Below are 17,472 nucleotides of genomic sequence, written 5' to 3' on the forward strand. Positions count from 1 at the left end.
AGTGGTCTATGCATGTTGAGTGATGCACAGAGTGACAAAAATTGGAAGAGGAGTCTTGAGTGATTTTCAGCTTAATGATGTCAACTTTCTTTACCAACTTTAGCCTGTTGCTGGACTGTGATATAGCTCTTGCCTTCATAAAAGTAAAAGAAAATTAATATTTTCAACAGAGAGAGAGGGGGGATAATAAACAGTTTTAGATATAGAGAAGGGAAAAAGGGAGTATTTCAAGAGATGAGTCATGTTTCCAGAGGTTAGAAAGGAAACGCCTGTAAAAAAGGCCTGTGGGACACCAACAGTATAATCTTTAAACAGAGAAAGTCCTGCAATGAGATATATACTGTAACATTCAGTGCATATACAGTATATATATAATTATCAAGCTGCTAAAGGCTAAATTTAAAGACGCAAGTAATAGGTTTATTCCATGCTGAAAAAAAGAAGAAAGAGAACACAACGTTTCGGCCGTGGAGCCTTCTTCAGGTGTGAGAGAGACAGGGCAGTAGGCAAAGGTAAAGTAGCGGGAGAACAAAGGTTGAGAGGGAGGAGGAGTGAGAGGCGGGAGCAGGGGACAGAAAGAGAGGCCAATCAAGAGGTGTGAAGTCAGAATGGGTGCAGAGAGGTGTGAAATGAAACTTCCAATGAATGGAGAAAATTTAAAAGAACAGTAATCTGTCGTTAAGGGAAGGGAGAATGTGTGATCCTAGCTGCAGAATAATTTTAGTTTCTGTGGTCTTTCTGATGTATGAGTTCGGAAAACCGTCTTTGAGAACACAGACGGAGAGATTAGAGTGGTCGTGGCCGTCAGAGGTGAAATGAGAAACAATGGGCTTGGTGAGATCTTTAATCTTCACAGCCCTGACGTGTTCTCTGAAGCGGTCTCCGAGTCTCCTTCCTGTTTCCCCAATGTAGATGGCTGAGCATTTACTGCAAGAGATACAGTAAATAAGGTTGCTGGAGGTACAAGATGCTGTCTGGGTGATCCGGAATTGTCCTGAGGGGCCTTGAATGAGTGTGGTGGTGGCTGTGTACTTGCAGGTGATACAGCGAGCTCTTTTGCAAGGGAAAGTGCCTGGTGTGGATGGTTGCTGAGGGCGGTCAAGGGAGCTGTGGACAAGGAGGTTACGCAGATTAGGTGGTCGGCGATATGAGATGATAGGGCGATCAGAAAAGAGGGCCCCAATGGAGGGATCATCCTGTAGGATGGAAAAGTTCTGGTTAATGGTCCTGGGGATAGGAAGTGTGTTAGGGTGGTAAGGAAGCACCAAAGGAATGCGGTTGTTACGGCGGGAGTTCCTGATCCGGTTGATGGTCCGGGGGGTGTTTTTGGCTCGGGCAAGGGTCCTGTCAATCACACTGCTGGGGTATCCTCTGTTGATAAAAAATGAGTACATTTCGAGGGCTTGGTTTTCGAAGTCGATGTCGTCACTGCATAATCGTCGTAACCTAAGGAACTGTGAAAAAGGAAGAGAGTTTTTAGTGTGGTTGGGGTGAAATGAGCTGTACAGGAGGTAGCTGTGTGAATCCGTGGGTTTGTAATAAACTGAAGTGGACAGTCGGGGGTAGTTGATAGACAAGTGGATGTCTAGAAACGGAAGAGTGGTGGAAGAAATGTTAACCGTATATTTGAGGGACAGGTGGAAGTTGGTGAAATGGTGCAGGAAGAATTCAAGCTGATCGTTGGAGCATGTGGCGGCACCGACGCAGTCATCGATATATCGTTTGTAGAGGTCAGGGACATAGCCAGTGTAGGAAGCGAAGAAGCGTTCTTCTACCCAGCCGACAAAAATGTTGGCATAGCTGGGTCCCATTCTGGTGCCCATGGCAACTCCACTGACCTGTTGGTAAAAAAGATTATTGAAAGAGAATGCGTTCAGTGTGAGGACCAGTTCTGCAAGGCGTACCAGGGTGTGGGTGGGTGGATCAAGCACTGTGCGCTTGTCCAGCGTGTGCTTGAGGGCTGTAAGGCCGTCATTATGGGGAATGACGGTGTACAGAGATGTGATGTCCATGGTAAAAATGTGGCATTCGGTACCCTGAAATTGGAAATCATTGAAAAGTTGGAGCGCGTGGTTGGTGTCTTTGATGTATGAGGGAAGATCTTCAACCAGCGGTCTCATGAGGCTGTCGAGAAAGGCTGAGATGTAAGTAGTTGGACAGTTACATGCTGATACGATGGGGCGTCCAGGGGTGTCCGGTTTGTGGATTTTGGGGAGGAGGTAAAATTGAGATACCTGTGGGTGTTCCATGATGAGCCGGTTCGCCTCCTGGGGGAGCTCGTTGCTGCTGATAAGAAGGGAAATGGTGGATACCACTTCCTTTTGGTAGTCAGTGGTAGGGTCCTGTTGGAGAGGGAGGTAGGCAGAAGTGTCAGTTAGTTGTCTAGAGGCTTCAAAGATATATAGATCTTTACGCCACACCACAACAGCACCTCCTTTGTCCGCTGGTTTGATGACGATATCATCCCTGTTGCGGAGAGACTGGAGCGCCTGATTTTCTCCTTGGGTGAGGTTAGACCTATGTTTACTGGGTATAGAGAGTGCCTTGGGAACTTGATTAGTGCATTGGTTGATGAAATAATCAACTGGTGGAAAACGGCCAGAGGAGGGAGTCCAACAGCTCTGTTTGGGATTAATGTTGTTAATGACATCAATAACCGGGTTGTTATCAGCTGCCTGTGAAGAGGAATTGTCGGCAAAATGTGCTCTGAGACGGATCCTGCGGTAAAAGCGGTTAAGGTCGACATTGGTCTGGGGGATGTCCAGCTTCCTGGGAACTGGTACAAAACTGAGCCCTTTGCTGAGGAGGGATCGCTCATCCTGTGAGAGGGAAAGGTCAGAAGGTATGGTGACAACAAGGTTAGGGTTGGTGAGGGTGTCCGGGGTGTTGATGGTTTAAAGACATCATGCTGGTGTCTGTGTGAGCCTTGAGATGGACCAGATTGCGCCCATTGCTTGCCAGGATTGGCTCTGGTTCCCCTGTGACCCTGTATTGGATAAAGCAGTGAGAAAATGGATGGATAGATAGAAAATGTAAGAATTAAAGAGAGAAATCTTGTGAGAAATTGTGAATAATTAAAAGGACTCAAAAGGAATCTTTTTGCCAGTCACCATTCTTCAATTGATTTATGCACACTGAAACCCATACTGTATGTTTTACCCAATTCAACATGAGGGCTACACTTAGGTTTATTCTTTGTGATTTAGTTGCACAGTCATTTGTATATATATTTCTGACAAGAAAGTGCAAATATCATGCTTGTCAGGTACCCCTACATAATCGATCAAATAATATGAATTCAAAAATGCAACATTTGTGACACACACCTGAAGACACATTGTACAAAGATGAATTTTGTTTCCTACTGCTATATATACAGTACCCCAGTACTAGTAAGAGTTCAAAGTTAGGCTAAGATATCACAAAGCACTTGCGACAGTGCATAATTTTGATCCCAGATTTATAGAGAAAGCCTTGTCCTGTGGGGACAAGCATTATCACAGGGAAAGATGAATGAATCAAAAAGCTATTAGGCAGAAAATCAACAGCAAGTTGACTCACAAAGCTATTAGAGTTTCAGGTATAAGATCAACAGAAAGTTGACACTTACCACTGGTCAAATCCAGTTCCTTAATTGATTAATTTCTGCTCCAGTTTCCTCCCAACAGTCCAAAACATACTGATGGGTTAATTGGATTCTGTGAAAATCTGTGATGGACTGTCGTCATGTCAATGGTGTATCTTGCCTCACACCTGTTGCTTGAGAGGTTAGGCTTCGGCTCCACCACGACCCAGTATTGGAGAGATTAAGAAATCTCTGATGCATTTATGCCAAGTAATTTATATCAGTAACCATTTACAGAGTATTTTAATGATGTACTGTAGTCTGAATGAAATATAGTATATTGCTCAAAGGTACAACAGCAATGCTCTTTGTACAATACCTGGATTTTTTACCTACAATTTTCCAACAGCAAGCCCAGAGCCCTTACCCTTTTCATGTCAAACACTTAAACAGTTTAATCAGTGTTGCACAATGGATGATAGGGACTGAAGAAGTGTTTCAGAAGCACTTGTGTTTTCTGAAGTGCTTCAGTGTAATTAGATTTCTTTAGAGCAGTTGATTTCAATGCAATTCATCTTAAGCTTTCCTGGTGGAAGAACTATATGGCTTGATCATGGTTCTAGCAAAAGTACACAGAAGAGAAACCTGGTTTATCTTTACCAGGGTCGAAAAGGCACATCCTTAAACTACAGAATGAAAGACATGAAGAGCTAGAGCCAACTAAATAAAGACAAGGATAAAGTTACTGCAGATAACTCTCTTTCCTAGATCTTAAGCTTTAAAAATAATAAATTATGAACTGAAAGACAAAGGGAAAATTTTTCAAAAATAGTTTTCAAGGTAATGTAGAAGCAGAGACTATCACTACCTTTATAACAAGACTATACATATACTGTATATATTTAAGACTGGTGCCTGTATAAGCATATAACCCTTTCTATAAAACCGATAAGACTTTTCTTCAGCTGAGATAGGATAAGATGGTGTTTTTGACATAGACTCCTCAAATGTTTTTTCTTTCCTAGTTATTTATGAAGGGTTTTTAGTTTTGATTTATTAAAAACTGACAAATCAGACTGAAAATAAACAAAAAGAATGCAGAAATGAACTTTGGACTTCCCTATAATGCTATTGTATTTTTCAAAAGCCCAGACTGGCCTTCAGATACATTCTGGGCCTTATCCTATTCCACAAAATAAAATGTACTCTTACTGTATACTGTATGTTGCATTATGCTTGAAAACTCCATTCTAATGGATACATTGTATAAATACTGTAGCACTGTGTCTGTTAGATGTTTCTAGTCATATCTTGTCTTTGTTATTATACAAACAATGCTGCTCTAGTACAGAATTTTCTTGTTATATTGTGATCTTGCAAAGATCACAGAGGAATGCATAATTCTCAAAGATTGATATGTGGGCTATGAATGAAATAAGATAAGATTAAAAATTGCTTTTAATATGTTTAAGAACAAGAAAAATGGTCATTTAAGAATGATACAAGTCAAATTGCAAATCTCTTTGCTTAGCTGTGGTGCTGAGGTCACACTAGACTCATGACCTTTTCTTCCAGTTCCTGGCTGACTAAAACAATTTGACCCTGTGTAGGATGTCTGCCCCTAAATATAGACACTGAAATTTTTATTAGTGAAGCTGATAGGTTTTCACATTACACCCATGTAGTGAGAACTAGGGAAAATATTCTGCTAGGAAATCTCTTAAAAGTAACTTTTAAACCTCTTTGTTCTTCTCCAAGATTCTCTCTAAATAAGTGTTCGTCGGTTAGTCCTCTCTTATTGTCAATATTTTAATTACATTCAAATTTTAAACATTCAAACATTGAAATTTCAAACAATTTCAATATAGCTTATAGAATACAATTATTTTATATGCCGTACTGTATATTTGTGAAGCTCAAAGTAGGAAATGCTTTCAGCTCCAATGAATTGTTGAAGTAAATAAAAACAAACTTTGGTATAATAGAATACTTCCACCTTTTTCTTTGTTGGTTTAACTGCAGGCAATTATTAATCAAAGGCAATAGAAGCCACATTGAGGATGGGATTTTTAAACTGAAAATCAAAGGGGTTGTTTTCAGTAAACAGTGTTTATACAGTATGTGTCATATTGTGTATACAGAGACATAATTAACTAGAAAAAAAGAAAACTAAAACAGAAAAGAAGGTTATTGATTTCTAACTTCCAACAGAAATGAACACCATCAAACTAACAGCTAAACTGATCTTCTCTTATAACACAGAAACTTTAACTTTGACTCACAATACTATGTATCAGAAGAAATGCTTCTGTATTTCCTGTTGAATCAAGACACAAGCATAAAATCTTACGGAGTCTGCTGTCAGTTTTCAGTAGCAACCGTAGCACATGGGCACCTTCGTAGTTATGTTGCTGAGTCCAGTGCTGCCACGTAATGGTGGATAGAATTAGAGAAAAAATTCTCCAGAGCAGAGATGCAAGGTTTAACTGTGTATCCTCTGTGTTAGCAGACAATTAAGCCTGTTTTAATACCTATTCTAAATTAAAAATGCAGTGAGAAAGTTAATAAATATACTGCTTAAATAAGTAAATAAATAAATTGTTTACGACATGTACTATAGAAACTATACTGATTCCAGTTTTTATCTTTATTTATTGATATTTGCCTGGAAAATCTTACATTTTTTGCAGTTTTCCACAAACATTTTTTTGCAGTTTTCCGGTTTTCTCTTTGGTGAGCCATGTCCTGAATGCTTTTTGGTTTAAGATGCAAATTGGGCTACTGGAAGGTCATCACCAGTAAAGCATCTTTAGAAACCTGTGGTGACTCCCCTATATCACTTTGTGTTCTAGCAATGATTTGCAATCCTACCAGCTCTTCTTTTAAATGTGCAAAAGTAATATTTCATTTTGTCTTTGACATTTATCCATTATGTATTCAGCCTATGTGTGGGTGTAAAGACATACACATATATAAAGAGACAACCACTGAAAACCTGTTAACACTGTATTATATACACATTACTGTAAGTATATTCTCTTTTTTTATTGATACAGTATATCATCTCATTTACCAATATCAGTGGGAAGTTAATTAATGTAAACTGCATCAGTTAGGTTTTTTTAAACATATATAGATATCTAAAACCAGGAATAAACACAATCACAAATACAAATGATAAATAAAAGTTATCTCAAGGTCACATTGATACAATCAATATTGATGGTGTAATTTGATACTTTTCACTTAGTTTTTTTAAGCTAACCATCAAATGACCATCAGGTAGCTTGAAAGAAAATACAAGAAGAACTTAGGAAAACGCCTTAGGAAAAGTTACACTTTTTCATGTATCTGGGAGGTGACTCTTTCATCTTTCCGCATAGTGACTTTGTACCAGAAATTTCCTCTGCATTTTAAGACACGCATTACATCACCCTCTCCTTTTAGCGCATTATGTCATTTCAGCTGAGATGCATTATCCAAAGATGGATCAGCACAACTGTTTTTGTGGGTCTGCTGCAGTACCCTCTGAGGGATCACGACCATCTATTGCTGAAATCTGAAACAGTCTCTCAAATGCAGAAATAAGCTCTGGAACATCCTTTTCTGCCTTAACAATGCTATCAATTAAACTTTAAGAATCAGCAGCCCTCCTCAACTTCTTACACTTAAATGTTTAAGAATTGTTTTTTTTTCCCACTAGCTCTCAGATCCTTTATGCTATTAGGCCTCATTATCCATAATCTGATAATGTGATACAATGTTAAGTAATTTCTGACAAAATATCTTTGCATTTTACTCACCATAGATTATACATAGATTGATTCCAGTTCCTTTACTTAAAGGTAGAAGAGAAATAGGATCAGAAAATAAAATATGTTGTACAGTATCTGCTTACTCACAGATCTGTGTCTCTTCTAATGCTTTTTCACTAAAAGGTGAAAGAAATTTTCATTTTGTGAATTAATTTTAAGTGACAACTGAGATAAAAATATAATTTGATCTAAATGTAAAATAATCTGGAAATATATCTAAACATTACTTATCCAACTGGGAAATGTTTTATCTACCATGCTTTCCTTGATACTATGGTGCAATATGATGAAATGTGTGATCTCTACTCAATCTCTATCCTCATAGTCCTTGAAAAAGAGAAATTGAACCTAGCAAAATCAAAAGGTTATAGTGTATATCAAATGTTCCACCGAGGATTATGGTGTAGGATATTTCAATAGTCCTGGTCTGACAACACATAATAGTTGCTTCCAAATGCAGCTTTAAACAGTGTTCTTATTTGAATCAAAAGATGAACCAATGAGCTGCCCACACGTGGAAACAAATACTCCTTCAGTCTAGTGACCAACAAACAACATATTGAAGGGTATTCGTTTCACCTTACTTCTGCCTGGGTTACCTCAGAGACTACATCATCCACAAAATAAACTTTAACAGCTTGCTTTTGACAACAAAACTAATAACTATGACACCTAGCTATGCCTGCCACAGAACAACACTGATCTCACTGTATCTACAAATCAAAATAGCTTATCCATAAATAGTTCTAACTTTAACACTGTAAACCTACAGTATAAAACTATTTATTAATTCTTTAATTTTAATTAATTTAATGTTGTCTTAGGAAGCCATTTGTTGCCAGTGTTGCATAAGGAAAAACAAATAGAAATACTGTTGTACTAAGTGCAGCATGCAAAGACTTACTCACCCCCAAGAGGTGAAAATGAATGCTTCCCTCTAAAAGACTCCATATTTAAAAAGCAAATAATGTACTCAGTGAACCACGGTGGAACACATATACTACTGTCTTTCCTTTGTGGATCAGTATGCCTGGGCACCTTTTGTTGGGACCTGGCTTAACTTGAGGAACTGTTTGATGTTCGAAAAGTTTCTTTTGGATTAGCTGTTGTATCACACCTGAGAGATATTTAAGCATTGTTGTTGTGCAAATTGGAAATAACTTTTTTAATTGTCCTAGATTATATACTGTATGCTATTGTGACTAATAGAATTTATTTAAATTCAGCCTACTAATTCACCTTTTAGTAGAACCTATGCACTTTCAGTAAACTCAGAATGTACCAACACTGTTTTGAGGAACATTAAACACTTAAACTCAATGAGACTGCTCTAAAGCAATCAATAGTTTCAGTCCCGTCCATGGTGTATCCTGCCTTGTGCCAGTTGATTGCTAGGATAGGCTTCGGTTACTCCACGACCCTAATTGGAAGAAGAGGTTAGAAAATAATGGATGAATTAAATTGCCTCATTAAATTAACAGCTACTGTACTTAAAGTTTTCATTTTCAACATATGCTAGGATAGTTTATACCCTTGGTTCCGCATCTTACAAGCACCAAGAAAAATGCTTTATTCTGCTTTTAAAGATATAGTTTGTTGCTCATTTGTAATCAAACCAGTTTTGAAATGTTCATTATATATAACCTATATATTTACAAATCTATAATATTGAGATGTAGAGCTGGGGTTAGTCGGAATTGTGCAGGTTCATGGTGAGGTCAGTGAGGGCAACGCCTCTCTGCCTCTCAGTGCTGAATGTCTTGTACATCACTTCGGTGTCTGCGGTCTGTTAAAAAACATTCACTTGATGGGTGGGCGAGGCAGAGGTGCCTGTTTGTACTTCTTCATTCTGCCTGTGTGGGTATGAGCAGCATCCTGTGAGCTGATAAGCAAATTGAATATTCCAAACTGGTATACTGTAAACAATAATTGAAGACTCTGAAGTCGAAAAAAAAATTGAAGTTATGAAACACTGACCATTTCCTGAAGGAGGGCTGAATTCCACGTCAACACAAAAAAGGAAAAAATATTGTTTTGGATGCTAAAGGAGGCTTTTTTTCTCTGCAAAGTGTGTCTCTGTCCTTCAGTAGGCAAGTGGAATCCAAGACATGTGAAAAAAATCTGACTAATTTAAAGGAGAATTTACTATGATATGAAATTACTACTGGGGATGGATAATATACTGTTTGATATTGAAATCACACAAAAAAACTCTTTAAAGCAGCAGTTATAGGATTATGAGGCACTTGGACTATTTGTCCTATAAGAACAGCAACCTTATTGTTTTTCTTTGTTAGTTTTTACGATAAAGCACATTACAAGTCTTAAGATTTTTATATGGCTGGTGATGAGGCAAGCCATTTGCTTGTAGTTTCCTGCTGAGGATGTAATGGGATTAAAACCACTCCTACTCACTCACAACAGGGGTTCTTGTAAATTATGGTATACATTGCACCTTGTGGAGGTATTATTAGGGGACAGCAGCCTGTTTGTAGATGCGTGTGGTTATCTGCACAAAAGCAGTTAGCTAATAATGCAGACAAGGAAGGTTATGTACTGAATTCAAAATCCCTCTGGGTTTGCGGACTGAGAGAAAATATTAGCAGATTTTCTCCTGACATGATGTACTGCACTTCTAATGCATTACTCATTTGCATTCATATTTTGACATTACACATTCCATGTCCTGCTACATGAACACAAATGGCCTAGAGGCTTAATAAAGATTACAAGCCATACATTTGTGTTTGTCATGCGCACTATTACATGATTTAATAATGCAATGAAAATATTAATACACCCCATTCTGTCCTGCTGTGTCCCTAAATCTGGCTTTCTGAGTCTGAACTGTCTGTTCTGCTTTTCTATGTGATAAAAAGAAGCAACACTAATAAACATGGCAAGAAGTGAAGCAATTACTTAAATGAAATGTTTTTCTTTCTTGACACAAGGAAACACATTAATGCCTGTTCCAGATGAATGACTTCACTTCGTAGTACATGCATGTAATAGGTTGTTGACACAATAATCACCGGAATAAGCAGCAATAATTCTTTCCTTATTATGTGTAATTAATACCACCCATATGTAATGAGGAGCTGTTATGCAGAAGCATCACAGACAAAAGCTGAGCAATGATGGATGTGTGTTTCTCATTTTGTGAAAGTACATTCTAGGCTTTAATCGGAAGTGCAAGAACTTTAACCCATTAGTGTCCCTCTTTTAGCAAAGCAACCAGTTCAACTTGTACAAGTCCCGTTTTTCCCCGAAGTGCCCATCTTATCTTACAAAGTTACTTGATCATACCCAGTCGCGTCCTCAGAGCCTGCACCAATCAACTGGCGGGTGTATTCACAGACATTTTCAACTTGTCTCTGGCCCAAGCCGTAGTCCCCACCTGCTTCAAGACAACCACCATCATCCCAATACCAAAGAAGACCACAGTGACATGTCTTAATGACTACCGACCAGTGGCACTAACACCTGTCATCCTGAAGTGCTTCGAGAGGCTGGTCATGAAGCAAATTAAGGACACGATTCCAAACACACTGGACCCGTACCAGTTTTCCTACCGGTCCAACAGATCCACAGATGACGCATTGCCATACACACTGCCCTATCACATCTGGACAAAAAGAACACATACGCAAGACTACTATTCATCGACTTCGGCTCAGCTTTTAACACTGTCCTCCCAGAGAAACTAGTCAAGAAACTCAGTGCACTTCGTCTCAACACCACCCTCTGCAACTGGATTCAGGACTTTCTGACAGGCAGACCTCAGGCTGTCAGGCTTGGAAACCACACCGCCGGCACACTAACTCTGAACACTGGGGTCCCCCAGGGGTGTGTGCTTAGTCCATTGCTCTACTCCGTCTATACCCACGACTGTAAGACCAAACACAACACCAACTCCATCATCAAGTTTGCCGATGACACCACAGTTGTAGGTCTGATCACAGACAATGATGAGAGGGCCTACAGGGAGGAGGTCAATCTCCTTACAACATGCTGTGATGACAACAACCTCACCCCCAACGTCAGCAAAACCAAGGAGCTTATCGTTGATTTCAGTAAACTGCAAATTGGACATGCCCCTATCCACATCAAGGGACTGAAGTGGAAAGGGTCAGTAACTTTAAATTCCTTGGCGTCCATATCACCGAGGACCTCACATGGTCTCTCAACGCCACTTGTCTGATCAAGAAAGCGCAACAGCGCCTGTACTTCCTAAGATGGTTGAAGAAGGCTAAGATATGTCCCCAGATCCTCACTAACTTTTACAGATGCACTACAGAAAGCACACTGACAGGCTGCATCACAGTGTGGTATGGCAACTGCAGTACTACTGACCGCAAAGCCCTACCGCGGGTGGTGAAAACTGCCCAGTCCATCACTGGGGTTGTCCTCCCATCTATACAGGACATTTATGATAGACGGTGCTTGAGGAAAGCTCTAAGCATAATCAAAGACCCCACACACCCCAGCTACAGACTGTATGATCCGCTACCATCTGGAAAACGGTACCGGAGCATTCGGGCCCGGACTACCAGACTCAGAGACAGTTTTTACCCCTGCACTATCAAACTATTAAACTCCCAGCCTCTCTCACTCTCACCTCACCTCTCACCTATGATCTGAACCTCACAGTGCCTTCTTTCTTACCAAAAACCCAAACACACATTGAAAATCTACCTCTAGAGCTCACTCCCCATAATTTCTATCCCTTTATTTCATTCTGTTGATGCATGTTTTTGCATATAACCTGTTACCTTTTTGTTGTTTTTTCACATTGCCTGTTGTTGTTTTTGCACACTGCCTGTTGTCTCTGTCCTTCTTTTGTTATACAATTGAATTGTTGTTTTTTTCTTTGTACTACTTATGTCCGAGAGCTAGCTAAATAGCATGTCGTTATACCATACACCTGTATATGAGTATAATGACAATAAACTTGAACTTGAACTTAAGTGCATATCTTATAACCCTAAATCCCTTTTCTCTGCTTCCAGTTACAGTATGTTAAATTTCCTTATTTCAGTGTGCTTCCCTGGGTTTGTACTTGACACTAGTAGATATCCGGATAAAGCAACTTTAGATGTTCTTCCCCTAGGTTCATAAGCCACTGTATATCCTTAAATGCGTCTCCTGTGGCCAGAAACCTACCCATTCATTCACTGAGATCTACTGTACAACCTGGGTAACGCAACATATAGGATTCTTTTGCTCATGTACACTATACAGTTTACAACAATAATTGAGTCCCCCTACTATCCCAGCCTGCCTTTTACTACAGGAAGGTGGCTCCTGGGTGACTGGGACCATTCAGTCTTCCCATTTCCCTCCAATTCCGAAAACTTTAAGATCCAATAAGGTGTGGAAGTAGTAATTTATCTCAGGAGAATGCCATTCCTTGCAGCTGAGGCAGTCAGACATGTGTCATTTTTTTCTTGTTTGGAGCCTACTTCAGCTCTGCTCATGGTGCGTACACAATATCCCTAAAGGGTATGCTAGCTTGTTCATCCAGTTTGCAAAATCTTTATGCCCAATGTTTCCAACTAGCTGACAGTGTTTGCAGAGGAAAATGTTTTTGTAGATGTACTCACCCAGAAAGCCAATCTTGTAAACCACCCACCTCAATGGCCTCATGCATTTAATTCATTGTTAATGTAATGGCAATTTAGCCAATTCTAAGGTGCAAACAATCTGAAGAAACAAGTTATTTTGCTGTTTCTAAATTATTGCTTGACATATTATTTTGTGCAATTGAACAATTAGATAACAAGCAAAAACAAATACCAAGCTTAATAAATGCAGAATTAACTTGAATAAAGACAGAAAAAAACTTTTCCCAGAAGCAAATTAACCTACAGGTACCAGTATATTTTCTGACTGCTGGAGAAAGACATAGTACCTGGAGGAATTAATGGGGAGAACATACAAACTCTACATAGATAGTACCCCAGGCACAGAAATAAACCCAAGGCCTCAGCGCTGCAAGGTAGAAATGCTAACCATTGTGCCAACATGCCTCCGATTAGTGAATTTATTATCAGTTGAAATTCAAATATATATTGATTTGTTAGCCAAAATATTCATGGTGTTATATTATATAATACTGTATATGTTAGGCAGCAGAGAGAAAAAAAATCACAAATCAAACTTTAAAAATCGTGTTGGAGAGAGGATCTGTGTTAAACTGATTCTCTAAACAAAAAATATGACCTGTAAAAGATATAATTCCATTTCAAGCTTTATTGTCCCATTTGGGGAAATTCATTTTACAGCACGTTCCCAATATAACAACACAATGACAGAGGAAAACCAAGAACCAGTGCATCAATGCTACAGCAAGATAAGGGAGAAGATAATTATAGTAGAGCTTATATAATTCTGCTATGATTAGCTATAAATGTGACTTCTTCAGAATGTATATCCTTCTAGTTTGAATCTGTTGTAAGACTATTAATGAAATTTGCATGTGAAGAAGCAAGTAGAAAAATTGGAAACCTTATCTTTAACTCTTTTGCAAAGTTCCAATAGTTTATTTTGAACCAAAATGTAAATGAGAAAACATTACACAGTAATCCACATCTAGTAAAAGCACTTCCACTAAAATCTGATTTACTTCCTGTCTCAGTCTCAGTAACTTCCTGTCTTACTTTGAAGTACTAAAGGGGAAATAATAATGTGTACACTGTATGACAACGAATACACCACACTTCAAAAAGATTCAACTAAAAAAAGTCTTTGTGTTATTGTGCCATCGAGAAAGTTCAGAGACGGTTCCAGGAAATGACATTGATTTTATAGTCATGATCTTGCTGTCATGACTGCAGAACTGCAAAAGCTGATCACCTGAAGCCACAGCAGATAGTCAGCTTTGTGCTGTGCTCAGAATTGTAATGGCCAGTGTGTTATAACTGACTTGAAAAGTTGCTTCTTCGTCCTCCGTTGATTACTCCAATGTAATGAATCAGCATTTGCTCTATGCTTTGCTTTTACCTTATTTCAGTTGTTATTATGAGTATGAATAATTGAATTTGCAGTACATGAAAATGCTGGCTGGATAGGCTCCAGCTCCCCTGTGACCCTGAATTGGATGAAGTGGTTAGAAAATGGACGGATAAATGGGAAAATGAAACAAAAATATTATATTTTAGGAATTAAGAATGTATTTTTAGAAAAATGTAAAACTTATATGTTATATGAAAATATGTTTTTCAGTAATACTGACAGTACCTATATTAAGAGAATAAATATATTTTATTGGTTATTAGATATTGGTTATTCAATTAAGAGTTTTAACCCTGGAAAACTTTAGAGTTTCTATTTCTTTAACTGACTGCTGGAAATTAATAACTATTATTTTTTAGTTCCACTGCACTTAGATACATACAATCCTTAATGAGCTGTCTAGTGATTTAATTCAGAAACAAATTTGATTAATGTCTGCCTATTAAAAGTTCACATAGAACAGTAAAGATGAGAAAAAACTCCAAATTTATCATATATCTTCTTTTTAGGCAAGCTTTCTGAATGATTTTATTGATTATCACACACTCCAAATTGCTTTTCATTTTAGCCACATATTAAAAATCTAAATATTGAATAATGCAGTTACTTTCTTAGGTTTATTTGCTTATTTAGGACAAGACCATACAGATTTAGAAACTGAACACAAGCCCAGTACAGTTGTGCCTTGGTGGAAAAACTAGTACAATTTGAAGCTATGAAATACTTTCACAGAAAAACTTAGAGTGAAATGACAGAGCTCATCACAATTTGTCTGAAATTACTAAACAAGGGTGTTGATACATTGTTGTGATGGTTAGCACTTCATGGGTGGAGTTTGCATGCTCTTTTTTATCAGGTTTCCTCCCATCTTCAGAGGATCTGTTTGTTTTAACTGCTGTCTCTACATTTTCCATGTGTGTGTTACTTTGACACACTGGCATTCAGTCTAGCACCCTGTGCTTCTTATGGGATTGGCTCTGGATTTTCAATGGAGCAAGCAAAGCACACATTTCAATTGGAAAACGCAACTGCTCAGATATCAACAATAAAAGCAAAGGAAGAAAGTAAAGTTTTTAGCACAAAAAAACTATAAAAAAGAATATAGCTATTCATTTATACATTACAGCTCACAACTCTCAAACCCACGTTTAACTAACATGCAGTGCTGGATCCCTATCCATCTAATTAAACCTGTTCTACCACAACTGCTTTTTCTTGTAATAATCTTTTCTTTTACCAGGTTTGCAGAGTTGCCATGGTTACTGGGATGAAACCAATTTGTGCAGAAGAAGGCTTCTTTTCGTCTTATAGTGCCATCAGCCCTGAACTCTGCAAGCAATACATCATTCATCATTGAATATGTATAAAGATAAACAATTATTAATGTTAGTCCATCAGTACAGCCCTCTAATGAGGATATGGTGTGCAGAAAAAGGCTCCAGCTTTCTAGGACACTGGAAACCCTACTATCTGTACCATTGTGACAGATTCATCTACTGTATATGAACTAAACACCAAATTTTGCAAAAGAATCAGCCAAGAAATCCAGAACTAGAATGCTAAATCCTGAAACATTTAGACCAGAATGGAAGGGGCGAAAAAAACAAAAAAATAAATGATCAGGTAAATAAATGCTTAAATGTGAGGAGAATCAGAAACAAATTAGATGAGATAGAGGCTACCACATTAGCAAGCAATTATGATGTTACTGGAATCACTGAAAACTGGCTAACTGAGAATGATGGAGAGGAATGTAACATTAGCGGATACACTGGTTATAAATTATGAATACAAAACGGTAAATGCTGAGCTTGAAGAGGCTACTTAAAAATAAAATGACTTACCTGTAGGTGTTCATGTTGACGTGCATTCTTCTAAACAATGTGGGGAAGGAAAGCAAACAAAATGCTAGGATATGTAGTTAAAAGCATATAATTCAAATCAAATGACAGTTGTGTAAAAACTGCAGAAAACACTAGTAAGACCTCATTTAGAACTTTTGTTCACCACATTATAGGGAAGATATTGCGATCTGGATTCCAGATGGATTTCTTCCAAATGAACAGTGAATCACAAATCACAGGGAAGTTCAAAGTGAAAACTACATGAAAGTGCTTTTAAAGCAGATACCTTTCTTTACTCAGAGAGTTGTGTGATTATGGAAGAAGCTACCCAGCCATGCTGTTGAAACTGAAACACTGTTTTTTCTCACGAAATGGCTGGATAAGATCCTTGGAATGTTAGACTACTACGTACTAAACATGCTAGATGGGCCAAACAGTCCCTTATTGTTTATAGTCAATCTTATAGAGAACATAAGACAAAATTCTTTCAGGATCTTTCAAACCACCTCTGTCATGCTATCAAGGTGAGATCGGGAGATCTCATTTGCTTCCATCTTGTTCATGAATATTGTTACAAATTTGATGATTACGAAAATAGAGAAAATCAGCAAATGACTGAGTGGATTAATCAATCATTAGATTAGCAAAATAAATAATCATAACACCCAATTTGTAAAGATAATTACCAAAAATATACCTCAGCTGTTGGTATACTCTACTATATATTGCCCTGTGCTTTTGGGGGAATTTGGTGCAAAGATAAACCGCCATCTTGTTTTCATTGACTGCCCTTTTACAAAATATGTAGAAGAATAGAAACACAATTGCTGCCATTTAGTAGCTGATCGCTGCTTGGATGAAACCAAGCACAAAACGAGTATGGCTTATTCCACTTTTCATGTTGCTTAGTTTATGCAGAACAAAAGGTTGTTTTTCCTATAAAATTTCAGAATGAAAACAAAGGTATATACTTGGGGGAGTATATATTTTAGTCAAAACCCAACAATCCTTCTCATGTGCTCCTGTAAATATGAGGTAATAATGCTTGAGGTTGCTTCACACAGCATATAAACACACTTTTCTTAAGTGTGAATTAAGTCAGAACAGAACCCATACTGTTTAATGGACTATATTTGCCTACACAGACAATTTTATAAGTATCAATGTGCATGTCCATTGTTAACTAAGACAGCTGATATGTACCTTTACAGATAAAGCCCTGTCTGGGCATTTT

The 17,472-nt window shown here is 38.1% G+C and overlaps 1 protein-coding gene across 1 annotated transcript in view; it reads right to left on the reverse strand.

The window, feature by feature from the left end:
- Positions 1–417: 417 nt before the first annotated feature.
- The window catches only part of LOC148673081 (uncharacterized), a 45,688-nt gene continuing 28,633 nt past the window's right edge, over positions 418–17,472 (reverse strand). Inside the window, exon 3 of the mRNA XM_088627275.1 lies at positions 418–2,584. Coding sequence (XP_088483401.1) covers positions 657–2,584 — 1,928 coding nt within the window. The 3' untranslated portion in view covers positions 418–656. The remainder of the gene's footprint in view (positions 2,585–17,472) is intronic.

This window comes from Lepisosteus platostomus, chromosome 4 (genome assembly GCF_059453375.1).
Source record: "Lepisosteus platostomus isolate fLepPlt1 chromosome 4, fLepPlt1.hap1, whole genome shotgun sequence".
NCBI lineage: Eukaryota > Metazoa > Chordata > Actinopteri > Semionotiformes > Lepisosteidae > Lepisosteus > Lepisosteus platostomus.